This window comes from Pan troglodytes, chromosome 3 (genome assembly GCF_028858775.2).
Source record: "Pan troglodytes isolate AG18354 chromosome 3, NHGRI_mPanTro3-v2.0_pri, whole genome shotgun sequence".
Lineage (NCBI taxonomy): Eukaryota > Metazoa > Chordata > Mammalia > Primates > Hominidae > Pan > Pan troglodytes.
Window position 1 is genome coordinate 183,992,552 of NC_072401.2, and position 26,095 is coordinate 184,018,646.

At 36.8% G+C, this 26,095-nt stretch overlaps 1 protein-coding gene across 26 annotated transcripts in view; it reads left to right on the forward strand.

The window, feature by feature from the left end:
- TENM3 (teneurin transmembrane protein 3) overlaps positions 1–26,095 on the forward strand; it is a 2,732,592-nt gene that overhangs the window by 2,261,926 nt on the left and 444,571 nt on the right. For 21 of the 26 annotated variants that reach the window (XM_054683934.2, XM_054683938.2, XM_054683942.2 and 18 more), the window contains one exon: positions 16,690–16,968. The exons of the other annotated variants lie outside the window; for them this stretch is intronic. In XM_054683934.2, the coding sequence (XP_054539909.1) occupies positions 16,690–16,968 (279 nt within the window). The remainder of the gene's footprint in view (positions 1–16,689; positions 16,969–26,095) is intronic. 26 annotated transcript variants of the gene reach the window in all.

Genomic DNA, 26,095 nt, shown 5'->3' on the forward strand with positions numbered 1-26,095 from the left:
TTACTTTTTTTTACTTACTAAAAATAAATAACACCAATAATGAATTTCTCATCTGCAACAATAAAAGCTTGAAAACAGTGGAATAACACCTACTGAGAGAAAAAAAAATGCAACCCAGGGATCTTATTTGCAGAGAAGATACTGTAGGAGAGGAAAGATTTCTTTTCCCATGCGTCACTAGTTCATGACTAAGGCCCCTATAACAAAAGACAGATTAACAAGAGAAATGCACACAAATTCATGTAATGTAAGTTTTCGGTGACACAAGAACCTTCATAAGGAAATGAATGCCCAAAGAAACAGGTAAACTTGTGTTTTTTTTGTGTGAGGTTGGATGAAGAGTGGACAGTCACGGAGAAGTATGATTGAACACAGGGATTGAATGGTGATAAACTGGGAGGAACTGGGCAAGGCCTGTTCGTTCAGATTCTTCTCTGTGTCCTTGTGTCTTCAGAGATACGGATGTTGCTTCCTCCTCGTATAGGGAGGGCACCTCTTGGATGAGGATCTTATGTCCTGCTTCAGGGGAGAAGGGCAAGGGGAAAGTGAGAGTGGCCTTCCTGCTTCTGCTGTTTTCTCAAATGCCAAGATGCCATGTTTTGGGTAGCATGTCCTGAACCCCATCAATAGCATTTATCTCTCAGAGTAAATGAAAGATACTTAGGTAATGCTGGGATTCAGAGACCACGTCAACAGTGTACATACACCATCTAAGGAAGTACTCAAGAAGAAATACCAACTGAATCAGAATCATGGCCTCCGAAGAGGAGACAATGATGAGAAAGCAACTCTACAGTGTATATAGTTAAATCTCAAACGATGATTACAGAGCAACTGGAAATGTGTCAGAAGCACTACAAGAGAAACCTTAACAGAAGGCTGGAACTAAAAGCATTTACCTATCTCAGCAAAATCCAGCAGTTGGAGGAAAGTAGAAAAGTAAAAGTGTTCCAAATTCTCATCTCATCTGAAGAGGGAGAGTGGGGAAACAGTTATGAAATAGAGCTTTAGTGGAGGGAAATAATTGCTATCTTGCATACATATGACAATGAGAAACATATATTTGAATATGAATGTCAGGAGTGGGAAGGTAATCATTAATACAATGAAAAGAGGACAATAGACCCACCTAATTAGCAGTGAGGAAAGGGATTGACTAGCAGTCTGACCAATTTAGCAAAAACAGCTCCAAGGAAAAAAAGGCAACAGGAAAAATCATGAATAATCAAAAAACAAGATGAAAGGAGTCAAATCTACTCTATTACCTATCACCTAAAATTTAAATGTACTGCATTTTGGCCGGGTGCGGTGGCTTACGCCTGTAATCCCAGCACTTTGGGAGGCCGAGGTGGATGGATCACTTGAGGCCAGGAGTGCAAGACCAGCCTGGCCAACATGCAGAAACCCGGTCTCTACTAAAAATACAAAATTAGCCAGGTGTGGTGGCAGGAGCCTGTGGTCCCAGCTACTCAGGAGGCTAAGGCACAAGAAGCGCTTGAACCCTTGAGATGGAGGTTGTGGTGAGCCAAGATCAATGCCACTGCACTCCAGCCTGGGTGACAGAGTGAGACTCTGTCTCCAAAAAATAAAATAAATACATGTACTGCATTTTGACATAAACTACTCAATTGTTTCATAAAAGTTATTGGTATTTATAAGACATACACTTAAAATGGTAAAGAAAATGGTTGAGAATAAAGATATATTAGGTGAATACAAACAAAAAGAAAGGAGGAATGGCAGTATTAATATCAGGAAAGATGGAATTTATGATGAAAAACTCTCAATAGGATAAGAAGGACCACTGGGTAAGTGATGAAAGGCATACTGTGCAGAAGAAGAACATTCTTAAAATGCATACCTTAAACAATAATGTAGTAGCTAAATTTATAAGCAAAAACTATTAAAAAAGAAAGATTGTTAAAACACGTTAGTAGTGAGATATTTTGATTCACTTCTTTTAGAATCAGGCAGATCTGAAAGACAAAAATAAGACAGCAATTACATAATATTAATCGAAAATTTTAGCTAAGGTATATATACAGAAATTTATAACTGTCAGAAATGATACAATTTTTTATATTTCTATAGGATAGTTGCAGAAACTGATTACATATTTGGCCATCTAAAGAAACATTAAAAATTCAGAAAATAGATTTTATAAGCCAAAACATTTTATCATAAAATGTAGTAAAATTAGAAATAAATAACAAAAAGATAATTAGAAATAAATAACAAAAAGATAAATGAAGAAAAGCACTTTTGCCCCTTGGATTATGATGTCCCTTGACTGTGATAAAAAGCAATCAAGAGCAATGAAAATTCTACTTCCAAAATGTATGGGAGACAGTGAAAGTCATAATCATAGGAAAAACATTGTGAAGAAATCAGGAACAAATACTAACAAAATAGGAATATACTATATATTTAAGAAATGAGTTCAAGCCAGGCACAGTGGCTCACGCCTGTAATCCCAGCACTTTGGGAGGCCGAGGTGGGCAGATCAGCTGAAGTCAGGAGTTCGAGACCAGCCTGGCCAACATGGAGAAACCCCCATCTCTACTAAAAATTCAAAAACTAGCTGGGCGTGGTGGTGGGCGCCTGTAATCCCAGCTACTTGGGAGGCTGGGGCAGGAGAATGGCGTGAACCCGGGAGGTGGAGGTTGCAGTGAGCCAAGATCACGCCACTGCTCTCAAGCCTGGGTGACAGAGCAAGACTCCATCTCAAAAAAAGAAAAAAGAAAAAAAAAAAAGACAAGAAATGAGTAGAGTACAATGTCTGGAAAATAAATCAGAGGAAGTAGGAAGAGGTACATAAGATATAACTGAAATTTAAAACAGACAAAACAGCTAAGTCTTTAAAAAGGCTAATAAAATAGAAAGCACCTATGATCCTGATTAAGAAATAATGAGAACAAAAATAAGACATCCTAAAAAGACTGTAACAACTAAGAGGTGCTATTATTCCAAGCAATAAATTTGAAAAATCTAGAGGAATTTATTTTTTCTCAGAAAATATGAGTGACCCCAAAAGATTTCAGAAGATGGAGCAAACTTGTCAACACCAATTATTTCAGACAAGATGAGAAAGGTGATTAAAAGAGAGACCATTTCCAAGGGCCAGATATGTTCCTAGGTACATTTTGCATAACCTTCAAAGTACAACTAAGTTTAATGTTTAAAAATCTATTCAACACCACCCTTCATAACAGATGGAAGGCATCAAAGTTCATGTTATGAAGTTGGCATGACCTTAATAACTAAACTTGATTAGAATAGTACAAAAAAAGAAATCATACATAAATTGCTTCACCTACCAAAATTGCTTTTCAGTAGGTGTGTAAAAATTCAAAACAAGTATTTGCATTTAAGAATCCAGCAATATATAAAAAGAATAATATGCTAGACCAAATTAATAGCCAAGTGGTTACTAATCCTTGCTGAATATACAAGGATTTTTCAGTGTTCAGAAATCTACTAACATAATTAGGTTAATAAATCAAAGGGGAAAACCATGATCTTATCAATAGATGATTTACAAGTTTTGGAAAAAATTTAGAAAGGATTCTTTATTCAAATAAACTCACAAGAAGAAAAAACACTTCAATATGGTAGTCATATTTGACATGATCACTCTAGACACTAAACAGCATTCTAAAAACAGAGATTCTAGGACATTTCAATTGAAATAGGAACATAAGAAAGGTTTACCTATTCTCACAATTATTATTCAAAATTGTTTTAGATGTTTTAGCAATTGTAATAAGAAAATTAAATGATATATATTTTGGAAAAAGTTAAAATCAGTACTTTTGTTAAAGATATGGTTGTATGCATACAAAAACCATGTGTCTCTAGAAATTAAAAAAAGGAATTTGAAGTGAATTTGGTATTTGGATGAATACAAAATAAATATATGGACAGTGTAGATCATATAGTATAACGGTTGAGAGTATAGGTTCTGAATCCACATGACCTGTGTGTGAATCCCAGGTATGCCTTGCCGTAGCTGACTGGCAGTTTACCTAATCTTGGCCAAGGAACTTTTTTGGACAAGTTACATAATTTCTCTATGCCTCCATTTTCATTATTCATAGATTGTGCTGTAGTTTGTTGAGGATAAAATGAGTTAATATATGTAAACTGTTTAGAATAATGCCTGATACCTGTTATTAATATCTACTGCTTGGAAGTCAGAAAAAAAAAATCCTATCACAAAGGCAACAGACACTATAAAATTCTTTGGAATAAATTTTGCAAGCATGCTATGTGACCTAATGTGAAGGTACCTATAAAATATTATTAAAAAGACGTAAAACAGGACCTAAATAAATAATCAATGTTTTTGGATGGGAAGATGATACCATAAGAATATTAATTCTCCCCAAATTAATGCATAGAAGTTAAGGATATCAAATAGAATTCCGGTGGGTTAGAGTTAATTTTAATTGGCATGAGTGATCTTCAAATTTATCTTAAAATTCAAGTGATCATAAAATTCATATTTTCAAATTTCTGGAAATAGCCAAAACCATAATTAAAAGTCAAATAGTGAGGACAAAATGGACTTAATATGTATTTTCAAAAGTATGATGAAGCTGCTGTAATCATGTCTATATGATACTGGCATAAATAAAGACAAGTAGATTCATGGAATAGACAAAAACTTCAGAAATATATCCTAGTATATAGGTAAATTTAACATAAAACAAAAAAAAAGGTTTTTCTATTCAGTGGGATTTGATAAATGGTGCTGGCACAACTGGTTATCCATCTGGAAGAATATAAAATTGGACCCATATCTCTCAGCATATTCAAAAATAAATTAAGACGGATTAAAGACAAATGTAAAAAATAAAGCAAGAATTCTAGAAGTTAATTTGGGAGACTAAGATCGGAATGACTTGAGCCATGAGTAGCAGAAAGCTTCAGCTTAAAAACTGAAGAGAATCATTTTCTTATAAAACAAGAAGTCCAGAGATAGACTATCTAGCCAGGGCGTAAAGATATCATTAAGGCATCTCTCTATCTTTTTCATCTTTGTCATTCTTAGCAGGTAGCTTTTGTCCCCTTGGTGCCCAGGTGGCAGCTGTGCTTTCATATTCCTGTTGGAGTAAGAATGAACGCACAGCTAGGAAGGCCTTCTCTACATTGGACTAGTTCATTTTACTCCCCTGAGACTTCTCGCTACCCCTCTCTTTTCAGAGCTGTTATACTTGACCATACTTAGCTGCACAAGAAGACGAAGCAGCCGGGCGCGGTGGCTCACGCCTGTAATCCCAGCACTCTGGGAGGCCGAGGCGGGCAGATCACGAGGTCAGGAGATCGAGACCATCCCGGCTAACACGGTGAAACCCGGTCTCTACTAAAAATACAAAAAAATTAGCCAGGCGTGGTAGCGGGCGCCTGTAGTCCCAGCTACTCGGGAGGCTGAGGCAGGAGAATGGTGTGAACCCGGGAGGCGGAGCTTGCAGTGAGCCGAGATCGCGCCACTGCACTCCAGCCTGGGCGACAGAACGAGACTCCGTCTCAAAAAAAAAAAAAAAAAAAGAAGAAGAAGACGAAGCATTTGCCATTTTTGCTTTCCAGTCCTTATAATAAAGGTGGCAACAAGAAAGTGGTTTGAATCCACACAGCCAATCCCAGGGACTCAATAGTAGGGGAGAAATTTTGTAATAGAAAATTAGAATGTTTCTAACAGAAAACCCAGAAGAAAAGATAGACTTAAATGATTAGTTTTAAAATTTAAAACCTTTTGCATGTAAATTAAAATACCCAGAAAGAAAATCACTACATTGGGAAATATGTTTATAATTCTTATGACATATATAATGTCTATATCTATAATATACTGAATGACTATTACAGTTTGAAAACAGAAAGATAAACAGCCCAATGGGAAATGGCATGCATAGACAATTCACAAAAGAGAAATTCACACTGTCAGTAAACGTGAAAAGGAGAATCGATTTTCCTATTAGTGTGGGAAAGGCGGTAGCTAATCCCAAATTCTACGTCTCTACTATACAGTCCCTATCCTGGCATCCTTCATTGAGCATTCATATATCCAGGGAATATGCCTAGGAAGTTTCTCCCCACTTGGTAAGCAGGAAATCAATGGAAGCGGCTACTGAAGGCGGGATCTTCCTCATTGGTACATTTGTTCAAAGAGACAGTCTCACACATGGAAGCCATGCCCTAGAGTACAATTCATCCAGTTCTTCATTCAGACACAGATAACTCAGAAGACCTGTGTGTTCCATCTTGGCATCCTCCATGTTGTTTTCATGGGAAAATACATAGTGATTCTTATCAACTTTTAAACCCAACAAATTCCTAAAGTGAGGACTTTCTATATAGTTTTTGAAGTTCTGGCTTAGGAAGAAGCCAAAAAAAAAAAAAAAAAGCAATTCATGAATAGCTGTGCTCAAAACTTTACACAGAAGCTCTCATTATAGTGTGTGAAATAAACAATAACACAAAAAACTGAAAGAAAAAAACTGCAAAATATTCACAGAGGTTGCATTTGAGAGTGGGGCTGTGGAGGAACACCTTCTGATTTTCAGTCAAAAGGTCAAAGGCCAAAAATAATTCCTGCTTCGGAACTGCAGCAGATTGGTTTTACCCTTTGGGGGTTGGAGAAGAAAAGCACCTTTCCAGATGGCCAGATCGAGCTTGTTAATGTCCCTGCTGCCCTGATGGCTTGGTTTTCAATTCAGGGTGAACTTCAGATATGGTGTTTAAGGGAGGAGCCAGATAAGAACATAGCGTTGTGCTTTTGATTTATTTTAGGGATGAAATATAAACCAAAAGTCCCCAATGCTGAAGGAAATTTTAACTTTTTCTTTTCCATTTTTCTCCTTGGACTCTTGATGCTATTAATCTTAGCTTTTTTTTTTTTTTTCTCGTGTTCCATTGTGCTGCCTTTTTTCTGCCTCTGCATAAACTGATATGGTTGGGAGATCTTTGAGAGCCTCTGAGTCCATTGTATACAGGAGGAATATGAGACTCAAACTTGTTAAAATGTTCACTCAGACAACAGCTGGTGAGTTCTAGGTCCAGAAGAAAACTACAATCAAATTTCAATCATTTTTCTATGCTACTCTTTTATCTTTCTAGTTTCTATTAGAAAACCACAGTAAAAAGCTACATATGTTCTTAAATATCTTCACAAATGTGAGATAGACAAAGATATCTTAGAAAGGTCCCAAGTGGAATAAATATAAAAGAAAAAAATTGATAAATTGGACTTCATCAAAATTACAAAGTTTTGCTTATCAGACATTACCTTTAAGAAAATGAAAAGCAAATCCACAATCTGGGAGAAAATTATCTATCTATCTATCACAGAGACTTGTCTCTAGAATATATAAAGAGCTTCTACAAATCAACAACAAAAGATAAATAATAACCAAATTTTAAAATGGGCAAAAAACTTCTAATAGAAACATCACAGAAAAGAGACACAAGTGACGAATAAGCCTGTGAAAAATGCTCAGCACCATTAGCCATCAGAGAAATGAAAATTAAAACCACAGTGAAATACTACCACTCATCTTCCAGAATGGCTAAAATTAAAAAAGACCCATAGCACCAAATATTGAAGATGTGGAACAACTGAAACTTTCATATGTAAAATGACACAACTGCTTTGGAAACTGTTGGGCAATTTCTTATATAAAGTTAAAAATAACATCTCCCACTGGACCCAGCAATTCATCTCCTTAGTATTTACCCAAAGTAAATAAAAACTTAAGTTCATAGCAGCTTTATTCATAATAGGCCCATATTGGAATCACCAAGAGAATGGATATAACAATTGTATGTTAATACAATAGAATATGAGTTGGCAACACAAAAGAGTGATCTACAGATACTTGCAACAATGTGGAAGAATCTTAAATATCCACTGAGCAAAAGGATCCTGAGTACATCCTGTATGACTCCATTTATATAAGGTTCAAGAACATACAAAACTAACCTTCTGTAGAAGAAATCAGGACAGTGGTTGCCTGTTGGGTGGGGATTGACTGGGTACGGGAGAGCTTTGTGGGAGTGATCTTATCTTGCTTGGGGTCATGGTGGGTACATTTGTTAAAACTCATGGAAGTATCCACTTTAGATCTATGTATTTCACTGCCTATGAAATTTACCTAAATATTAATAAATACAACAGAAGCAAAAATCAGCATGTTCAAACAACTGTAGTTGAACATGGAAAGTTTTGGGTTTGTATTTTCCCGGCTTCCACAGGGGTAAGATTTGATTTGGTGCCAAGAGCAGAGTTGCACTGTCTCTACTGAACCATAACCACAATCTTTCAAAAACAACCTCCGCTGTCATCGCACTATAATGTTTTGCTGGATAAAGGCATTTTGCCCATTAAGATAATAACATATACAACATATCCAGGACTGCACTGAGAGAATAAAGAGTTTGTGTCATAGATGGGACCAGATCTTCAAATATTTTCATCTGTTTCCAAATAAAAAAGAGCCTGTTTTAAGCTCTTAGATATAGACTACTTTTTTTGGGGGAGGGGGAGGCAGTTTTATTAGAATATTACTAAAATGATAAGTGGTTTTTAAATGTTTCTTTATCTTGTATGTTCTGGCTAGGTCAAAAGAACTGAAATCATATCTCTTAAATATATAACATGAAAGTTGTACATATAATTTTAGAATGTCACTGGTAGCATTGGACAGATATAAAAATAGTGTCAGTAACTCCTTTGATTAAAATAATAATGTCTCTGCACCATTTTATCCTGCTTTGGATGTGAAATGGAATAAATTATTTTTGTTACTCTTCTTATTTTTATTTTATTTATTTGTATTTTTTTTTGCATTATGAAAATCTATTAACCATTCAGACATGTTGGAAATTGTGAAAGAGGAAGATTTGAGAGCCAAGAGGAAAATGCTTTTAATTTTAAAGACTGAGATTTAGTTTAGTCTTGGATGCCATTATAGTGAATAATGGGAACTGATCCGAGACGTCAAAAGAAATATGACCATATGGTCCTACCATTCAGCACTTAATGCTGCCATGAATTTCCAGTTAGACCCCAAACTTTTCATTTCCCCAGTGTTCCCCTCACCTCTGTCATCAGACAAAAACGAAAGGAATCTGAAACCCCTTTTCATGTTTTCTGAAATACTGGTGCTGAGAAAGCTTATTTTTGTGAGAATTGAGTTTTATGAAAAAAGACAAAAACCTGAAACATTAATCAGATCCACTGGGCTAATTACTGCAACTCCAAAGTTTATTACTTTTAAATATTAACTGCTTAAAATGATTCATTTAGAGATCAAAATGATTAATCCTTCTCAGTCACTATAAATGTCAGCGGCAGGATTAAAGGATTTAGATGGTCATGTTTACTCAACCTTACATTTCTGTACTTAAAGACACAAGTTAAATAGCTCTAGTTTATCATTGTTTCATGTTAATGGTTTTCCTCTTAGCTCCCTCTTTTAGCTCCCCTGCCTAACTGATTGTTAACTAATTTTGGCTGTTAAGTAGGCAAGGGCTTCTTTCAGGCTGGGCAGCCAACCTGCTTTGTGGATTACCCACCAGAAGGTGTGAGTAGATAGATGTAGCTTACAGCCCTCCTCAGGACGCAGTGGGGGTAATCCTTTCCCCCTGCCTCGGCCTTCATTGGTCTGATGTCTTGAGCCCCAGCTTACTGCTCAACTTGTATCTGGTTCCTTGCCACGTTGCCCATTTTGGATCCACAGTGTGACTCACCGCAGTGCTGCTTCAGTCGCAATTATTAAACACCTGCTGCTTTATGCCAAACCATAGGTGTATTTATACCAATACCTACTGCAGTTTGACTATCAGATATCAGCAGATACATTGCAGGCGTATTATCATTGCCGGGCCTTGGATTGTTCTAAAGAAGTCATTTCTAAGTAAACATAAGAAGCAAATTTATTTTCAGAATGTTTTTGATTTAAAAAAAAAAGCTATTTTAAAGTTATTTCTTAATTACAAATGTTTGCTAAAGCTTTTTTTATGGTTGCCCCATTAAATCCTTCATTTCCAGACCTAAGACATGCTCTTTCTTTATACGTCAGCCAACTCACAACCTAATTTTTCTTATTTGGGCCACCAAACCTTCCATTCAATATGCATATGTTCGTCCTCCCCTGGAGGCCTCACAAATTTTGTCTTGAAGAAAATGCATCTTTTCTGGGGCCATTCATTCTAGTCCTGGCTTTACAGCTTGCAAATATACCTAGGGTTTCCCTTTCTTACCCGCCTCCTCAAGTTCACCTTAGTGCCCAGCCTGGAATTTCCATTGAAAGCTACATTTGTGATGATTGCTGAGGGGATGTCCTGCAATGGCTTCCATTAGACTTGTGTTCTGAGTCATCAGTTAGATTATGAGTATGGTGTCCAGTGGTCATTTTCAGCGTCCTCTGGAAATTCATGGGTTTCAATATGTGGTTATGGGTATTAACAACATATTAATAGATAAATCAAGTAAGTAGTTGAAATGGGGTGGGGACCTTAAGGTATTTAGTGGGATTTTAAGTTAGTTTCTTAAACCTGTTTTTTGTAGGGCCTTATGAATAAAGATTTGTAGCCTCACTGAAATTTCCATTGCATGTTCAAGAATGGGTATTTTGTTCAAATGGTGACACATTTAACATAAAAGGTTAAAGAGTTTGGAGTGTCCCATAAAATATGTATTTGGAAATAAAATTACATATACTTCTTTTGTTGTGGAATCTTCTTACCATTTTGCAAATACAGCAAAAGAGAGAACTCTGGATGACATGGTGGTGCCACTGATTCAACAAGCACCTAATAAGAAATGCTTTCCCAGTTTGTAGTTTTGTGTTCTGCCTGACTGATGGAGGAGAGTCACTCCATGCCTGAGAATAAATAATTCCATTCAAGCTCACAACAACCAAGGAAAATAATTAAAGACAGCTATAGATTGTTTTATTTATGTGCATTTAATTTATATTTATTCATCCATTTTTTCCCATATTCAATTTTGGGGTTACTGTAGGAGAAATGAATGGTTATTCTCCTTTAAAACAATCCATATATGATGAAGAAAAAGGGAAGGATTGAAATGGAGGGGGAAATGCTCCCATGTATCTTACAAAGTTTCATTTCTTTACAATAAACGAGGAAGGATTTTTAAAACTGAGCTTCACCTAGAAGAGGCAATAAATTAAATTTCTAATTATTGAATAGAAGCTATTAAACAGCGAATCAAGAAAATATATTTGTTTTTTAGAAAGAAGATAGGCTTTAATTTTTTCTTTATTATGTTTTTAAATTATTGAAATAATTATCATGAGAAGTAAAAATTCAAAACTATAACATAGAAAATTACTAATTTCCTTCATTCACAACCTTTTCTAAATGACCCATTATAACAGTTATATATCTCCTTCCTCACCTTTATTCAGATTCAACTTATATAACCTGTGGGTCCTTTTCCTTAATTTCCAAAAGTGGGATTATACTATATACACAATTCTACAACTTGCATTCTTTTTCTACTTAAAATATATACAAACGAGCTTCCCTGCAGATCCGAAGACATGGGTCCAACTCATTCTTTATGCTAACCACAGTGTTCCACAGCATGGGCATGCAACTTTTCCAGCCATTCTCTTTCTGGCCAACATTTGGGTTATTTAAAATTTTGCAACAATGCTGTAGTAAACAACTTGTTTAAATAAACATTCTGTATATTTAAGATCAGGTGATTTTATTTCTATAGGATGTAGTTCCAAAGGTAGATTTCCTATGCTAAATAAGATTTCTGATTTTAATAGAAAAATATTTTACATGGAGTGAAAGCAGCATAATAGAAGGCAAAGAAAAAAATGATAGAATAAAATCATAATAAATTTGCATAGCAGACTCACAGAATCAGCTGCTTTTCAGGGGAACAATGATTCTTGTTTGCCCTCTAAATTTCAATACCAATGACCTATATTTTAAGCCCTCATTGCGAACTCCAAGTCCCACATAAAGTGTGGTATAAAAGAGAACCAATAGATGATAACAAGTGTTCATGAGCATGTGCAGAATTAAAACCCTCATACACTGCTAGTGGGAATATAAAACACTGCAGTCATTGTGGAAAACAGTCCGGCAGTGCCTCAAAAGTTTCAGTACAGAGTTACCATATACCCCAGCAGTTCCTCTTCTAGGATATGCTCAAGAGAAATGAAGACATATGTACGCATGAAAACTTGTACAGGAATGTTCCTAGAAGCATTCTCATAATAGTAAAAAAAATAGAGATAACTCAAATGTCCATTAACTGATGAATGGATAAATGATAATGTGTCCGTACAATGGAATATTATTCAGCCATGAACAGGAATGGAGTACTGATGCATGCTATGACATGGAAGAACTTTGAAAACATTATTCTAAGTGAAAGAAGCCAGTCACACAAGACCACATACTGTGGATCTTCTTTATTTGAAATGTCCAGGATGGGAAGTAGATGAGTGGTTGCCTAGGGCTGGGGGTGGGAGGGGTGAGGGGAAAATAGAAGGCAGCTGATAATTGGTATGAGGTGTCTTTTTAGGGTGATAAAAATGTTCTAAAATTAATTGTGCCCATAGTTGCAGAACTCTGTGAATATACTGAAAACCATTAAAGCGTACACTTCAAGTGGGTGCATTTTGTGGTATGTGAGTTATGTTTCAATAAAACTGTTTGTTTTTTTAAAGGAACAAACAAGCAAGAGACCAAGAGAGAAGGAGAGAAAGCCAAATCTAGACATTAGAGAAATCCAGACATTAGTGAGGAGAGAATGCCTTCCCCGTGGGGTGCTTTCGTCATCTTGTGTACCTCTGAGACTAGTCCCTCGGGTAGAATCTGTTTCTCATACAAGAGATAGTAGATGTGTTACCCACTGGTGAACATCACCCTGATTGCGGCTTTGAAAAATCCCTCACTGCTCCAACTAGGTTATAGACAAATAGAACAAATTTCTATGAGAAAAAGAACAAATAGCTAACCCATTTTCCCAATCTCCTTCTTTTATTAAAGAGGGAGCTGTGCTATGTGCCAATCTCATTTGAAATATTTGTCCTTATACCATCCTTTCTACTTTGTCAAATACCCTCACTCGTTTTTTAAAACGTGAACCTAAAAAAAATGATGCAACCCACCTAGGTTGTGTTTATTCAGTTTTCCTTTTCTAGATTTTCACATTTATGAGTGTCATAAAACAAAAATGCCTAATATAATCCAAGCTAACCTTGCCTTTTAATCACAGTGAATTCCATCCTCAGGTGTACTTTGTTCTTGCTACAATTTATTGTTTTGGTCCTGTTTCAAATTGTAATGGGAAACTCTTGTTGGCTCTGCTGATCAAGGTTACCAAAATTCAATGTACAGGAGATAAATACTTATTTTGCCAGTTATGGCCAAGCAGAATTAATATAAAGACCATAAAAGGCAAAGAAAGAAATTAAAGCAATGTTAGAACTACTGCAAAGAACATGGCTTTTCCAATGTAAAGATAACATGGAAAATGAGAATAAAGTATTGTTACTTGAAGCCAAAGCTGACTTTACGTAGGATTGTCCAGGGTTCAGCCTGGTCCCAGGGGCATCTCAGCTGCCTTGTCCTGCCTCTTCCCACTTCTCTGCACTGCCATAAAGCCCTCCCCACTACTACAAGCCCAGCCCAGCCCAGCCCAGCCCTTCCGCCCTCCTCCACACCGCTTGTCGCAGTCAGGGAGCTCTGTTCTCTCCATCTTCCCTGCACTGGTCAAAACTGCAGATGTTTTCCATCAGCATAGTGTATCTTGCTAAACACTGCTAGATTGCAAGAAATAATCGAATAGACTAATTTATTCTAGTTTAAGGTTAGATCTTTCCAGGGGTGTTTGCATTAAAATAAGGGATCCTAAAAATAAAAATTTCTTAACCACTGAGGAGAATTGACAACAATAGAATGCGAAGCACTGAGGGAGGTCTGGAGTAGGGATGTTTTTGAATAAAGGCAATTACTTAAGTAAAACTCAACTTTGGTGGTGGTGTCGCTATTTGAAAATGAGTTGAAAATGATCCTCTCCCCACTCTCAAACTATACACTTCTCTGTGATTATTAATTACGTTTGTCAAGGTATTTATTTTTTAAGTGATTTTTTCATTTAGCCCTTTTTTGTGTGAGTCACATTTACATAAACCATCTCCTAAACCAAGTCAGGACAGCCCTGAAAGATGAAAAAATAGAGTGTAAAGTGACTTAAACAGAGCTAGTGAGTGGCTTTAACCTGAGTCCAACTGAGGCCAAGTTTAGTTTTCTCTCCTAGGGGAAACTAAAACAAACTTTTTAATTCAGTAAGGAAATCTAACAGGGATTCCTGCTGTGGTGCTTGCATCATAGCTTCATTTCAGAAGCAGCCCTGGAGAATTTTGAATCATTGTTAAGACATTGACTTCAGAGGGAAGTCAATGGAGGGAAGTATTTATGGAGTTTGGGATACGTATATCAATTCATAGGGATGATGTGTTGTGTTTTTAGTTGCAAAGTGAACTGTGTTTACATACCTGGATAACAAAGATTACAGTTTTCTGCTTCCTTCACCTCATAGATTTTTTGCATCAAGATGGCAATAGTGTGAAAAGCCAATCACTTGGAAATTGTTTCAAGCCACATTGTAGAGATTAGAAAGAGAGTTGTTACTGGCCTTTTCTTTCTCTTTTCATTTCTGAATGTGGGCACCTCTCAAAATAGAGGCAAAAAACAAAGGATCTTATTTATTTTTCCCTCTTTAAAAATTATTTTGCATCCTTATTTTGAAAAATCAGCATGTTTGATGGCAATATCTACACGTTTTAGAGTCCTCCCGTATATTACAAGTGACATATAAATAGCAGTGGGGAAGCTCTTCCACAGCAATTCCATTAACTGTTCATGTGGACACTGGCCTTGTTCGGATTTACTTTCATAAGTACAATCTGCAGTAATGATTTTAACATGCTAACAATACTGAGTCTCATCTCAGTGAGCTTGCCTGCCTTCTCACTGTTCAACGCACAGGCGCTTTTTCCTTTTTTTCTCTTCTTTTACTTCTTCTTTTGACATACTTTTTGGTTCAGATACGTGTTCACATCTCTCTGATAAGCACACTTTGATTTGCAGCTAATTGTAGCAACTGATTTTCATTATTTATGAGTGTCATTGTCGGAATCCATTTGGAAGTCTGACCGAGATAAAGCTGATTCCAACTTCTGATATGACCACAGCAATAAAGCAATTAACCACACTAGTTAAAATGTGTGGCAGCCTGGAGGGTGCTAATATCTTTACAACCCAATATTTACTACATTGTCCATTAGGTTTGATTTATTTCCGAGAAGATTCAACATGTTATCATTTTATCACAAATAATTTATAATACCTTCTTTCAAAAAATATAATGTATGTTTCTCATATCAACCTATTAGCATTAAAATGTTCACAGATTTAAGAGGTAGAAGTAGGGAAATCAAAACTATGAGTAATATAAATGCTTAATATTCTTAAAAGGTTTGGTTATGAGATAGCAGCATTTAAATCAGTCTTTGTAGGTTACTATTCTTTACCTATATTTTGATTCTGATTGACACCTAAATCTCACACTCTACCATGTCAACCAGAGACAAGAAATAGAAAAGCTTTATGTATGCATGACAAGCAAACATTTTTCTCACTCTTCTCATCCATAGTAGTATAAAACGTGAAATTTCCAGAATAAATACAGGATTGGAAAAGTCATTAATAACAGCAGTCATTTTAAAGTGTCACCTAATTTAAACACCTTTGCTTTAAGTTATTGCAGTGTCATGAGTTTTATTATGCTCAATTTATTAGTAAAGGCCTGCAGAGTTCACAGCCATTTATTTTTCAGGGAACTTGATTTTATCATTAATTTTTAAATACGTAATACTCCCACTTTATTTTTAGAGTGCACTTTATTTGCAAAGATTGGTTTACTCTGATCAATACAGATGTTTTCAGGTGTGTAGTAAAGCAAAAAGCCTAGAAAGTAAAAAATGTACAAAATATGCAGCAAATTTTTTAGACGTTATACTCCAACATTTAATGTGTATATACACCCCCCACACACACACATATATACATACATACATACATACATACAAAATACTACGTGTTATGTTGATTGCTAAGTCAAGGTGGAAAAATATAAGAAGAATGACCAAGCTCCTGTTTCTACTGTTTGAGTAACTTATTCTTGAAGGGAAACTTTTCTCTTCCAAAGGAGTGACATCTGGGTGGGAAAATTTTATTGTTGGGGACTCGAGCCAGGATACAGAAAATAATTCTGACAATTTCCATTGCCTCACAAGTCTGCTAAACAAAATTCTATCATTGCACTAATCCTTTCTCTGGGTTGAGTTCTCATGGTTGGGGCCACTTTACTTGCCCATCTCTCTGGAGGTACTTATGGGCTTAAAGAGTTGACAAAGGAGCTCTAAGTTGGGGCCCCGCCCTCCTCCCATAATTGCGCCCACTTGATCCTATGCCGTGTGACGCTACTGTAAACGCCTGGTGCTGATCGCTGAAAAGCCTAAATGTTTGAGTGTTTATTTCTGAAAGACATTCTTAAAAAAAAAGAAAAAGAAAAGTAACTAACACTGAACATATACTCACTAGTTGTTATCTTTTTTTCCCCCTAATTAGGACAGAATTTTACCCTAAGGCAGTTAGGAGTTTGTGAACCAGCAACTCGAAGAGGACTGGCATTTTGTGCGGAAATGGGGCTCCCTCACAGAGGTTACTCTATCAGTGCAGGGTCAGATGCTGATACTGAAAATGAAGCAGTGATGTCCCCAGAGCATGCCATGAGACTTTGGGGCAGGGGGGTCAAATCAGGCCGCAGCTCCTGCCTGTCAAGTCGGTCCAACTCAGCCCTCACCCTGACAGATACGGAGCACGAAAACAAGTCCGACAGTGAGAATGGTAAGTTTCCTTTTTGGCTTTATAATGTTGGCATTCAGTGCTTCTGTCTGTTTTGGTTGACTCCGGGGGGGGATGTTTTTCTTTCGCTCCTCCTTCCTCTCATCCTTCTTTCTCTCTCTTTCTTGTCCATTTCTTTTTGTTTTAATGTAGTAGAACTCAAGAAATGTCCTTGAATAATGCATTTTTTCCTGGAAAAAAAAATCAATATTTGACATCAGATTGTTGAATTAGGCAAGCAGTCTACAATGTTTTGGCTATAGTTTTGAAAACAGGTTAATCATCTACAGAAAAAAAAATAGCTTTGACTTCTCTTGGACCATGTCACCTGTTGTCTTCTGTGGGGTGGCAAAGCACGTGTTGATAAAGTTTACCCCACAGCTGTCTTGCAATCAAAGATGTCTTTGTAGATTCCTCTTGAAGATATCTCAAAGAAGTTGCAAAATCTTAGAATGGATGAGTGAGCACGCAGAATAGTTTATTAACAGGGCTCTAGTGATTGAAGAACAAATATGATCATGCTTTAAACTTAAGAGTTGATGAGAGCAATTGAAATCTTGGTAAAGAGGGGGAGTGTGGCCTTTGATGTTCTTTGGGGACTGGATTACTAAGCAATTAAATCCACACACAAAAATTGGATTTTAGGATATCCAAATAGCAGCTTTTTGTATATTGTAAGAAAAAAAGTCTTTATAAATTATTGGGACTTTTTTTTCCTATTGCCAATGCGGGATGATTTTTTATGAGTTAATTTATATGCAATAATACATTTTAAAGAAAACTTAATTTTTAGTCAGTGCTGCTTCTAGGAAGAATTGGGGCATCAGCAGCAATGCAGCAAACAAAAAATTCTCCTTCAGCTTTTAATATTAACAGTGCACTTGCTACTTCAGTCTAGTTATTAATGCTATGCATATCCTATGCATCAAAAAGCAAAGAGAAAATTAAAATGAAAGAATTGCATGACATTTGAAAAGAAAAATGGTTGTTTTATCAATGATATTTCAATTTTATTATTTATTGGGTGACTTTGTCAGCTTTGCTTTGTAATAGGAAAGCGGATCTATTGTTAGCTTTCAGTTTCAGCTAAGTCACAGTGTGAAGCAGCACCTAAGGCTTATTAGTTATTTTCTTTCTATTCATGAAAAAAGGTCTAATTTAAACCAATGCAATCAATTTCTTATCTTAAGTAGAATATCTTAGTGCATTAAACCAAAGTCAAGATCAAATAATAGCTATATACTCAATATCTTCATTTGGAAGTTTCAGTTCTTGGTGGAGGCTGGCTTTATTCCAATTCAAAAGAAGAAACAAGGACAGTTATTTTGATAAAATGAGCCTCAGAATCAGGATGCCAACATTTCTCTCAGTTAATCCATTCACCTCAGTAACTCCTGTGTTTCTATCCATTTTCATAGTGGATTCAGAAGTCACTAACCTTAAATACATATGATTTGGAATAAATATTGCTTCCTGTCCAGCTGTACTTCACATAGCACTCCTTGAGCAATGGCAGGTACAATGGTCATATTCAAAGGTAGCACCCAGCATTTAATTTTCTTAAAATACACAATAAAATCTTTGATGTTATAGAAGACTAGAATGCAGCAGGATAATGCGATCAGTTCTGATTATCTGCATCATAGATCATCCACATCCACAGCTATCAAATATGTTTCAACATTGGGTCAGTGTGCACTTTCCAACCAAAACTTCTATGGCATCTCATCCTTTCTCTCTAATAACAAAGGTGTCTTGTTATGGTATCTGCATTGGTAAAATATAAATTAATTTTATGATTTTTAAAATTATACATCTGCTAAAAGGATCTCATGGTGGATTCCCAAACATATGTATTTTTTTTTCTTTTTGGAAAATATAAACTTTGTAACCTTTAGTTAACAACATATAATATCCAAATGTTAGGGAGAAGGGAAGGAAGACTTGAGTTTCTCATACCACTGCCCTCACCATTTGCATGGATTAATATTAACTAAAGGAGGAAATTGTTTCCCCAAGAATCTTGTAGACCTTGTTCTTAGAGTGATGTAAAGGCAAGAAAAGTTGCACTCTTTAATTTCTCCAAGTAGTGGCTAGGAAGCAGAATGAAGAGAGACAGGGAGAGTGTCAAGGGCCTTGCCTTGAAATTCAGAACATTTGACAGCATTTGTTGAGAGTAAATAGGTCAGCCAAGTTAAGAGTATAAAGTGTCAAAAGCAATGTTTGTTGAGCTGGGCAACATGATGACTTAAACTTGTGTTTACTCTTTTTCTGAAGGTTTGGTTGTGGTTGTACTTTTAAACAACGTTTTGATGGTCTAAGAATTCCAAAAGAGAGCAGTTTAAAGAAAGAAACAAAAGAGGAAATAAAATAGATATGTTGTCTTAATGAATACTGGCTATTGCCTATATTTCAAACATATGTCCATAGGAACTTTTCAGATTAATTTATTTGTTCTGAAATTTCAGTGATTACTTGGAACAAGATTTCATTTAATGTAATTAATTGCATTAAGATATAGGGAAGCATAATTTTCTGAAGTATGTAGCCGACCTTATAATTTTGAATTGTGGAATTAAACAATAGCACTGAGGATTTTTTTCCTGATATTAAAAAATTATGTGTCTTTCCCTTAAGCTGGGTTATAGTAAGAAGTGAAATTTGCAGTCATACATAGGTTCTTCTAACAACTTTATAAATAATCGTCTCAAAACTAATTCACATTTTTGCCTATATTACTACTTTTAGTCAAGTAATTCTAATATAAAGTTAACAAAAATAATTCAATTCTACTATCTTCAGGTATTTTTAATTGCTCTAACTTAAAAAGCTATAGATTTTCTGGTTATATTTTCTTTTGACTCTTCAATTCTTTTCATTTTCTCTTTTATTCATTTTCATACTAGCTTGAGATGTGTTCTTGGAAGTTCTATTATATCACTAAAGGTTGAAAAGAGAAGGAGATGGGTGAAATAACTCACCAAAAGGAAACTAATTTAAGAGCCAGCTGCTGATGTGTTTTCATCTGGTTTAACGTGAGAGCTTGCCTTGACTGTTTTCTTCATTTGAAATAACTGTGAATGAGGCTGTTTTTCCCAGAAAAAAAAAAAATGTTATTCAACATTGTAAAATTATGCAAGCAGAGTGCCTGATGTTCTAGCTACAACTTCAAAGAAGAATTTAGTCACTAAAAGGGATTAGATTCCATTTATTTATTGATAAAGAGGCCAACAGTTCAAGTTAAGAAGGCGCTAGAACTGCTGTGAGGCTAATGAAATTTTGACGGCCCGAGCCTCCCACAAGAGTAAGAGAACATTCGGACCGTGTCACACAGCTCCCTGTTAGCTGAGAGTCAAAACAAGTGATAAGATTTATTCTTTTGCAAAACTAACTTTTCACCAGCCATGGGGAGTTGACATTAAAAAGCATTTTGAGGAAAAAAAAATTTTACAGTATATATTGAGTTTCCTATGTAATTCCAAATATTAATCTTGTTCCAAATGAAGGATATGGGAGAAGCCCTTTCTTGGCACCCATTGATTGTTGTGGTGTCGTGGTCGTAGTGGACTGCCACACACCAGGGCAAGTTCTGGAGAGACGGTGATTTGGGATCACCTACTAACAGCAGTTTGAGTAAAAATGGGTGAAAGGTTATAAAATCAGTGTGATGGGATACCCCAGTCAAAGGTAGAATTCTCAGTGTGCTCTGGTTTATTGTAGGCATCTCTCCTGTCTCCAATGTGGTTTTTGTTTTGTTTTGTTTTGTTTTGTTTTGTTTTTTGAGACAGTCTCGCTCTGTCGCCCAGGCTGGAGTGCAGTGGCGTAATCTCAGCTCACTGCAACCTCTGCCTCCCGGGTTCAAGCCATTCTCCTGCCTCAGCCTCCTGAGTAGCTGGGATTACAGGTGCACAACACCACGCCCAGCTAATTTTTGTATTGTTAGTAGAGACGGGGTTTCACCATGTTGGCCAGGATGGTCTCAATCTCTTGACCTCGTGATCTGCCCGCCTCTGCCTCCCAAAGTGCTGGGATTACAGGCGTGAGCCACCGCGCCCGGCCACTGACGTGTTGTTAAAAGAGCCGTGACTGAAGTCCCACCACCCAGCGTTGCAAGTGCTATAATCTGACCTCAGTTCCAAATACCCATTTAAACGTCAGGAACAAAGGGCTTTTTTTTTTTTTCTCAAAACATCAGTCTTTAAGCTTTAAAAATGTTTCCATGGAGAGTAACTCAGTGTCAAGAGATGTGCAGAAAATCCAAAGAAGGGTAAGGTTGCCCCTGGTATCAAGGAAATAAGAACCAGAAGTCATCAGGACAGTGAAGATATTTAGCAAAGAAATGTAAGTGGGAAAACATGTAATAAAGTTAGTTTTGTGATTTAATAAATAAATAAAATGTTTGCGTATGCATCGCTTCCCAGAAGCAGCCAGGCATCTATTGTTTTTTGTCATCCAGCCAGTGTGACGTTGTCACAGGTGCCTGGATTTGGAATCACACTGGTCAGGGCTCACATTCTTTCATTCATCCCCTGTGACAGTTACCCCCTGAATCACCTAGAGTGGCAGTTGTCAACTCTTGCATGCCTTGTCTGCTCCTTCAGCTGCCTGCTGAGTTCTGGAGGGGCGGAGCTCTCCTGTTGGAGTCTAGTTCCTTCTTCCTGCTCCTCAGCCTGTTAGCCCCCTTGGAGAAAGATGACCTTTGATGTAAGGCAGGCCAGCAGGCGTTGGTGCTGCTCTTCCACCTCCTCGTGACTCAGGACCCCGAGAGCCTCCATTGAGGACAGTCTTTGCGAATGTGATGCCCGGAGGCGGGACTCCTGGTTTTGTATGGGCACTACCACCTCCCGACTTTGAGACCTTGGGCAAGTTGCTCACCATTCCGTGCCATGGTTTCCACGTTGTAAAATAGGGACAACAGTAAACAGGGCTATAGTCCTATGAGGTCAGGGCTGTTGTGAGCATTAAGTGAGTTCAGGTATGCCTGACATCTAGTGAGTTCCGAATAAGTGTGTGCCCTTATTATTATTTGTAAAAGGTGGAAAATTATATCTGTTTTATGTGGCTATGAAGATTAAGTTAAATAAACAATATCAAGTGCCTACCTAGTTTGGACCACAATAGATATCTCCTCCTCCCCTCCCCCACTCCTCCTTCCTTACCCCACCCCACCCCAGGGCTGCATTCATCAAGTGTTCTGGCAAGATGGAGGAGAACTCACGGTGTCTTCCAGAAAGGGCGCTGATCATTTGCGCAGTCTGGAATTTCTGTCACCATTTATTGACTCTCTTATTTTTCTCCAAAACCCCACATCCTTTTTAATTTACTGTAATTAAATGAATGTACATTGAATGGTGCTGATAATTAGTCTGATGGTTGTAGACTTCAAAGATTTTAGCATGCTCCTTCCCCTCCTGGCCAAAGAAAATTTCAAAAGTAGTGTTTCCCTCAAAGGCATGTTACTTAGACAGCTGGTCAATTAAAAGGCAATTTAACTGATGCTCATCAGTTCACACAATAAAATAAATCATTCCAAGAAGACTTCATTTCTCTCCTAAGTTTGAGCAATGTACCTGTTGTCAGACCCCACTAATGCCACATTAACTGTGCATGATACTGAAGTATTATGGGCTAATTTGGCTAATGAAAAAGGGTATAACATTAAAGTGCAGTCTTTTTAAATGTAACGGACGCTTTGCACAGCTGAAACACTTTTCAAGGAACCAATTTCACTTGTCCTTTGAAATGGTATTTTAAGTCTACTTTCTGTATGGAGAGACAAAGTCTAAAAGTTGCATTATTGTATTTTAAGAGGAAAAAGGCGTACCCCTCAAACCAATTTGATAAATGACTGTAGTGATAGCATTTCCATCAATCTCTAAAGAGAGAACTTCAGCTATTTTGCAATCCAGATTTCCTTGTCAAGCAGAATATGTTATCTGGAAAGTAGGGCAGTGCCATTTCTTCTCTTCCTGAACAACTGCAGATGGGTGAGAGAGTGAGGAGATAGACGGACTTGTAGCTCTTCCAGTGCTGATCAAATTCTAGGAGAGTTTGAGAGAAACTGCTAGCCAGCTATGTCATGTACTTGTGATCATTCTAGGACAACACAAATGCCACATCTCTCCTAGCTCTTTGGAGGAAGGGGTACTATCTTAGTTTTCTGAAGATGATTTGAAGAGAGGTGTACTTTTTCACCTCACTAGCATTATTCCATTCCTTCAACTTTATCCAGGGACCTTTTCTGAGCCTACCTTGGATGTTGATTGAAAGACATAAAATGGAATTCTGTTGCTGTAAGAAACACATGGCATTTCAGTGTTATTCTAATTTTATGAGTTTCTATTATACATACTAAACTATAGCTTGAATATAAATTTCACTGTGGGCCCTCCTCTGGCATGAAATGGTCATTTCTGGCATGGTCTCCTGTGGTAAATTATATTTTATGTTTTATGTGCACTAGAATGTCAAAAATAGCAAAAGTAATATGTCGGTGGGCTTCCTAAATCAGGCTCAGAATTAAAGTGCTGCTTTACAAAATGCCGTCAAATAGTTCCTAATATATAAAAATAACTACATTGCCTTGATAGATATACATTTACAATTTCAATAGTGACTTGTCATTCTTTGAGCAAAAGCTTCCCTGTTTCATTTAAGGATGAAATAGATTCACTTCATGGGTATGTACAAGTCACTTTTTAGTATAATAAGTTATGATTTAACTGGCTGGGCGTGGTGGCTCACGCCTGTAATCCCAGCACTTTGGGAGGCCAAGGCGGGTGGATCACAATGTCAGGAGTTTGAGACCAGCCTGGCCAACATGGTGAAACCCCATCTCTACTAAAAATACAAAAATTAGCTGGGCATGGTGGCAGATGCCTGTAATCCCAGCTACTGGGGAGGCTGATGCAGAGAATTGCTTGAACCCAGGAGGCGGAGGTTGCAGTGAGCCGAGATCGCGCCATTGCACTCCAGCCTGGGTGACAACAGGGATACTCCAGCTGAAAAAAAAAAAAAAAGTTACGATTTAAATAAGATCCTAAAAAATTTAGTATTATGAAACTAGAACTGAAACAACTGTAAAGTTCACTACTGTTGTTGTTACTACAGGCTTAAGTGTTTATATACATTCATATTTTTCTGTTCTAAGAGGATTTTCAGAAAGCTTGGCAGTTTGCTGTGCTTCACATGGAAATTGCCATTTCTATTAAACTCGATTTGTGTTCTAAGTGTTTTTGTTAAAGTATACAGAATATATGCCATCTCTGTTTCAATTCTAAATGTTCTTTTAGTTGTAGAGTTGAAATTAAAGTGAAGCATGCTATGAATGTATCAAAACTGATGATGTATGCTATTTTGATTTTTGAATGTATTTTTGATATCCTTGAAAAATCACAGTGGTAGCAGTAAAATTGTTTTAATTAATGAATTGAATAGCAGTGAGTGCTGAATCAGGTTTATTGATGTAATTATCACTGAAATAGAAAAAATAAGTGTTAGAGCCATAGAACCTTTGCTTATTTGCCATTCCGTGAGCATTCAGGTGTCGGAAAAGCAGCTAACTGAAGGTTTTTTTGGTGTTGTTTAAAGAATATTCTTCTCAAATCATAATAATTCTGTTTATTAACATTACATACACATACAATTTTATACATGATTATCTTGTACATTATTTACTGAATGGTTTGAATACTAACTTCAGTATATTGAAATTTTCTTATATTTATCAGTTGACGAGATCGTTTTCCATAATAAATAGACTGTACGCAAACTAAACGTGAAACCTATTTGAATGCATGTTAAAATGGATAGAAATGCGTATACACTTAAGAAAAGAGCAACTAAAAATGTCTGATGACTATTGCCTTGACTTTAGTCATGCAGAACCTGAAAACTAAATAAAGGGCAACTTATTGAATAGATTTCTTATTTAGTATATCAACTAAGTCTTCATTCAACGAATCATAAATGCTGGATATGGTACCAGGTGCTGGAAAAACAAAAATGAGTAAGATGTATTCCCTGACGTCTAGAAGCTCACAGGGTGGTTGGGCAAACCGGCAAGTAGGCGTGTAGTTAGGTTTTAATGTGGTTAGTGTTATTACAACAGAATATGCAGAGTCAGTGTCAGCCCAGAGCCGATTGTTGCCAACAGAGACTGGGGGCAGGAGAGGAGAGAATGTTTCACAAAGAAGGAAGGAAGCAGCGTTGGACCAGAGGCTTAAAGGATGTGGAGAAATTCGAGATTTAGACAGAACAGCAAAGGAGAATGTGTAACTTCCCTGGGGATGCTCCAAAAGCCACAGGGAGTTTGATGCCTGGAACACATGAGGCTACAAAAGTAGCCCCAGAGCAAAGTCTTCATGGTGATGCTAAGGGATTTGCACGTTTTCCTGCAGGTAATGGGGAGGCTCTGAGGGATTTTAATGCAGAGGAATAGTATGGTCATGTTTGCGTTTTACAGAGTACCCTGAAAGCAGTGTGGAATATTAACTGTCTTTCCTTAAGGAGAGCAACCTCCCTGGGGACATGGCCCTGTTCACTGTTGTACCTCTGTGCTCACCTCACCTAATACCTGAACCTGGAAATAAAGGTTTTGTTGAATGGAAAAAATAATTGACTTAGAGGTCAAACTTGGAAGCAAATTGGCCAGTTAGATAGTATTATAATTATCAAAATAGGAAAATAGAAAAGTTTGGATCAAAAACCAGAAAGGAAAGGGAGACCCATTTAAGTAGAATCAAGATTTGATGATTAATTGGGGGAAGAGAAACATTTAAAGAGACTGTCTTCCCCAACATGAGAGACTCAGTGAGTGATGGTATAATCCAAGTTGAAAGTTAAAGTATTTTGTCTATGGTAAAGTTAGTAATTCACATGAGAAGACATAGTGTTTGATGTGTCTGTGGGCCATCAAGTTTCAGTAATTTATTAGCCAATTATATATATATTATCTATATATATATGAAATTCAATTAGATTTTGTGTAAAAATATTTACTCTGTGATCTATATTATTGCAGTTAAAGCCACAGGGCAGAATTAAACCTCTTTCTGAAAGCAAATAGAATGAGAAAAGAAGAGGAGTGAAGCTAGAATCCTAAGCTCACCAATATTTAACATAAGGGTAT